The 5,668-nt window shown below is 47.0% G+C and overlaps 1 protein-coding gene across 1 annotated transcript in view; it reads right to left on the bottom strand.

The window, feature by feature from the left end:
* The window catches only part of LOC119295623 (DNA-directed RNA polymerase V subunit 5A-like), a 4,049-nt gene extending 2,163 nt beyond the window's left edge, over positions 1–1,886 (bottom strand). Inside the window, exons 1-2 of the mRNA XM_037574061.1 lie at positions 1,468–1,886; positions 1,215–1,391 (exon numbers count right to left, since the gene is read on the bottom strand). Coding sequence (XP_037429958.1) covers positions 1,215–1,391; positions 1,468–1,809 — 519 coding nt within the window. The 5' untranslated portion in view covers positions 1,810–1,886. The remainder of the gene's footprint in view (positions 1–1,214; positions 1,392–1,467) is intronic.
* Between the last annotated feature and the right edge of the window lie 3,782 nt (positions 1,887–5,668).

Genomic DNA, 5,668 nt, shown 5'->3' with positions numbered 1-5,668 from the left:
AAATATAAGGTAATACTCGGAAATTCGGGACACAAATACCCCTAACTCAGTCGGTAATACTTGGCATGAGCCATAGATGGCATGCATATCTCCAACAATTCCGGATGGTCATATGGCATGCAAGGTTGAAAAAAACAATCACGAAGATACTGCACGTAATTAACTGCCAAGAGGAAGCATACTGGGGGTAACTACTCCAAAAGTTAGCTCTAACGTGTGCAGTTGGAAGGCAGGGGTAGGGGCAAAAATGGAAATCCTGTAGAAAAACATAAATACACCTTATAATATGGAATTTTAGTGAAAAATAAATACACCTTATATAATGGAACAAAGGGACTACTTGCTATGTTCGCCAGCCGGCAGTCTGAGCCAGTGAAGGAAAGAAACGCAGCTTAGTAAGAAAGAAACCGCCATTTCGACAGCCCACGAGAAAAATAAACGCTATCGGTAACTGCGGCATGGGCGCACAGCATGGCAAGGTTACTTTTCTCGACCTCACCTCCAGCCGCCGTTTGCGAATGTGTGCGTGAGCCCAGGGGTCGCATTCCTCTCTCCGCCGGAGCTTCCGACCGCCGTTGATTCTGGGGTGAGGTGATGCCGTGACACCTTTTGATTCAATGGGTTTACACATGTGGTTTAACTACTCATCTCCTTACATGCAGAACTTGCTCGCTGCCTATTCGACGAAACGGCGACCACTGCGGCAAGCAGCAAGAACAAAATCAGAGCACTACCCCTCGACGTCCAGCTGCGTTTGTTGACCTTGCTGCCCGCGAGCGAGCCGTGCTCACCAACGCGCTCTCCAGCAGGTGGCACAGCCTCTAGAGGATAATGTCAGCATATGCCTCATCGCTGCTTCTTCAGAGGTTTCCGTCCCTCATGGCTTCTTTCCGCCGTAAGAATGTGTGGTTGAAGTATAACTCTTAATACTTTGCAAATGAAAATAGACATGTATATATACCTACATGCACATACATATATATGCCTTAAGGGCCAAGTTATAGAGCTGGCCTTGGTACACCACTATGGTCAGGATAACACCGAATTAACACTCATGCCACTGTAGTAACAAGTTACCTACCTATCCTAATGGTATGGCATTGTACTTACAAGCTACAACACAAATTGCCATTATCTTTGCTTGCAGAATGTGAATTTTGGAATACAGTGTTCCAAATTTAGAACAGGCCACCAACAGATTAGAGGAAACTAACCTGGAATACATCTACTTTGAATTTGAACATCTCCTTGATAGACTCCCTAGCTCTAGCTGTTATTTTGCTCTGCAAAATCAGAATCAGGCAAGACAAGTTCTCTTCTTTGATTCGGACATACACCTCCCGGATAGCTGCGATTTTGACGGGCTCAGGTGGGCAGAACACAATTCGCACCTGTGTTAATCACGTTGCTAGAGTGGATCAGCTCCTCCCTCGCAAAAATACGGAAGGGAATGGGAAAAAGGGGCACCTTGTTGGACTCGTCGGAGGCGAGGGTTGTGGAAAAGGAGAGGCGCTCGATCTCGGGCGTCTCGGACCACCACGCGCGGAACTCCGGGAGGGTGCGGGCGATCTCGTCCTCCGGTACGCTGTACCCGCGGTCCCGCAGCATCTCCAGCGCCGTGCGGCGCGCCAGGAACAGGCGCTGGCTCTCCACGCCGGCGGCGCCGCCGAGGTCGACCATGGACGAAACGCAGCCGGCGACCTCGGGGGCGTAGTCGACGGCCATTGCCGCGTGGGCGGCGTTGGAGGCGGCGGAGCTCTCCCCTGAGTCCATGGCGAGCGATGATTGCTGAGGGGCGAATTGATTCATTTCTTTCTTTGTGCTCTGGTGGGAGGAAATTGGGGTTTTGGGTGTAGGGAAAAGCAAACGAGCCTTGCGCCCTTTGCCACTCTCGCCCTCTCGTATTCACGTGGTGCGTTTTTTTTCTTCTAATAATGGGGGAGGCACTGTCAACAAACATGTGGTTGGATAGTTAGGTGGATAGTGGTATTTCAGCCCATCAAGATTCAAGTCCTGGTGCTCGCATTTATTCTGGATTTATTTCAGAATTTCCGGCGATACATGTTCAATGGGAGGAGACATTCCCGTCGACTACGAGACGTATACGGCGACTTCGTAAAATCTCAAGATGATATGTCGGCTTCGTCTCGTGCGTGTGTGCGCTCATAGTGGTGAATGTATGTGCGTATATGTGTCTGTATCGATTTTAAAAAAAATGGGGGAGGCCCCCACCTAAATGAAGTAAAAAAGAGAAGGCAAGTTGGCGCTAGGGCGCGAGGAAAGATATTGGCGTGACCTTGTGGTTTTCCCCTCTAAATCTAGCAATTCAGAGTCTGAAGTCATGTACAATGCTTTGAACGGTTACATGTGTGGAATAGCCTCGCTAGTCGCTACAAAACACCCAAGAGTATTTGGAATCCTAAATCTTACACTAAATCTTACAAAGAACGGATAGAGTAACCGATGGACAAATGTTGTTATCGAGACTGAGTGTAATTGTAATCTCCCAAATATCGTTGATGGAGGCGGGCGTGGTGAGTTGTAGAGCGGCCCAAACTTGCACGAAGTTAGGGCAGGTGAGGAAGATGCGGGCCGCATCCTCCAAGAGTGCACGACACCTGATACAAATGGTGTCGGGGACGATGATCTTGCGGAAGAGGTTTGCTTTGGAGTTGAGGCGGTCCTTAAAGAGTAGCCAGTCGAAGACCTTGACCCTAATGGGGACGCGGGAACCCAAATAGGAGGGTGTTGGTGTTGCGGTCGGGCAGTCCGATACGGAGATGATAGGAATTCTTGGTGGAGAATGGGAGTCCATGAAAACGGTACTTGTCGTCGGTGAAATCCTGCAACAAAGACAACAACAAACAACAAGCTCAGCAGAAACAACTGTGGTAAGGCGATGTCACAAGTTAGTTAGCAACCCGTTCTGCAAGACTTGCAACACTAAAATGGTGGGATTGGTGGAGTGTGAGTATAGGTGGGGGGGGGGGCTAGGAGAGATGGATAGGTGGTGGATCCACCTATCATGGCAGAAGAAGGTGGATTGACCATTGTTTGTGAAGACAAAAGAAGATATTTTATAGGGGGGAGAGAGAGTTGTGCTTACAATCTTCCAAAAGAAGGAGGGATTGGAGCAATGGCAATGGCACCAATAAACCCACGGGAGGTCTGGGATTTGCAGTAGTTTGAAAGTGGATTTCTTTCTTTTTCTACTTCTTTTGCGTGCATAAATTTTGATAAAACATCCCTGTGTAAAAAAGGCAATTTCCAACTTTGTAAAATGGTAGAACAATCTAAGGCACGTAAGATCTAAGAGAACCAAGCAATCATATGAGGGGAGGGCACACGATCGAGATTAGTTAACAAGGTTCACCGAACTAGGCTACATCCTGGGTACGACTACATACGCGTACCTGACGATGACATGCTCCTGGATATAGCCACGAAGGACATAAAAGGCACAACGACCATAGGATGGCATACGCATGCTCCTTAGAGTCCTTCGGCGATACAGGGCGCATCACCACCTTGGAGCATAAGACAAGGACTCTACGTGCCATCTAGCGTAGGTCTTCTGTAATAGGAATGTATCAAACGATTCCAGACTCTTGTAACCCTAGCCACGACCGAGTATACAAGGTGTGTCATGGACTCATCAATCAACACCTTCAATCTAAACCACAATACTTCCTGGTATACACCTTGTACGCACACATATCGTAGTTATCATACAAGGCTAAATCCATCAATACGGACAAGTAGGAAGAAGGGTATTACCTTGATCCGAGGGCGTGAACCTGGGCAAATCTATCCTCATGTGCACCACCTATTGGCATCCCATGGACGGGTTGCGCGCGTGTAACACCCCTAATGATTAGCTACAGTAACTCATGCTAGTGATGCCATGTCATCATGTTTTACTAAGCCAAATTTCCCCTTGATAAAAATCATAGTCAAATTCAATTCAAATAACAAATCAAATTATTAATTCTTCAAACATTAGAATAAAAATGTAGGTTAGATTGCAAATATTTACTAAGTAATCTTAATGTAGAAACCAACATCATTTGAATTTTTAAATGCCCTTAATCAACAATATTAAATTGAGCTATTTCAAAATAAACAAATAGTTGAATACTTCAAAATAAATTGAAATTGTTCTGCCTATTCAATATGTGGCCTAGTGTTTATGTGCAAGATTTCATATACAATGAAATTTATTTGGTAACAAAATAAATATAAAACGGTAGCTAAATTGTAAGACAGAAAAAGAAAAAGAAAAATATAATCAAAACACTATGCACTTAGGCCTGCTCGCTACAGGAACCGGCCCAGCCCAACAACCGGTCCCCTTCAACCTCATGTTCACCCGCGTCGCGCTGGAGGCCATGCGCTCGCTCATGCCATGAATGGCCACACGACGTCCATCTGTTGTCTCCGCGGGATGGATATGACCACCCTCCCTCTCCCCATGGAATCCTAGCACATCCATTCCCCTCCCTGCGTCATTTTCCTCCTCCCCCACACAAACTCGAACGCAATCATCGCCGCACACATGTCGTCTACGCGGCCGGGAGGCTCCCCGAGCTATGAGGTGATGTCCTGGAGGACCGCCATCGTCTTCCGCATCATCTACATGGATCCGTTTGACCAGAGCCACACCATCGCGTCGGGATCGAGCCTGTCTCCCTTCTCTGCACCGTCGTCACCATCGTCGGAATCCGTTGCTTTCAAGCCTCCCCGGAGCCCACTGTGCACACCTACAGGAACGTAGTGAGATCCTCTTCCTTTCCCTCTCTTCTCTAGCTCGCGTGTGTCCTCTAGGCCATAGGACCGCCATGGCCGAAGTTGTCGCCGGCGTTACTGTTGGAAATATGCCCTAGAGGCAATAATAAAAGGATTATTATTATATTTCCTTGTTCATGATAATTGTCTTTTATTCATGCTATAATTGTATTATCCGGAAATCGTAATACACGTGTGAATACATAGACCACAATACGTGCCTAGTAAGCCTCTAGTTGACTAGCTCGTTGGTCAACAGATAGTCATGGTTTCCTGACTATGGACATTAGATGTTGTTGACAATGGGATCACATCATTAGGAGAATGATGTGATGGACAAGACCCAATCCTAAGCATAGCACAAGATCGTGTAGTTCGTTTTGCTAGAGCTTTTCCAATGTCAAGTATCTCTTCCTTAGACCATGAGATCGTGTAAGTCCCGGATACCGTAGGAGTGCTTTGGGTGTACCAAACGTCACAACGTAACTGGGTGACTATAAAGGTGCACTACAGGTATCTCCGAAAGTGTCTGTTGGGTTGACACGGATCGAGACTGGGATTTGTCACTCCGTATGACGGAGAGGTATCTCTGGGCCCACTCGGTAATGCATCATCATAATGAGCTCAAAGTGACCAAGTGTTTGGTCACGGTATCATGCATTACGGTACGAGTAAAGTGACTTGCCGGTAACGAGACTGAACGAGGTATTGGGATACCGACGATCGAGTCTCGGGCATGTAACATACCGATTAACAAAGGGAATTGTATACGGGGTTGATTGAATCCTTGACATCGTGGTTCATCTGATGAGATCATCGAGGATCATGTGGGAGCCAACATGGGTATCCAGATCCCGCTGTTGGTTATTGACCGGAGAGCCAT

Source organism: Triticum dicoccoides, chromosome 4B, assembly GCF_002162155.2.
Source record: "Triticum dicoccoides isolate Atlit2015 ecotype Zavitan chromosome 4B, WEW_v2.0, whole genome shotgun sequence".
Lineage (NCBI taxonomy): Eukaryota > Viridiplantae > Streptophyta > Magnoliopsida > Poales > Poaceae > Triticum > Triticum dicoccoides.
Note: the sequence above shows the minus strand (reverse complement) of the source record. Positions and strands in the feature narration are given on the sequence as shown.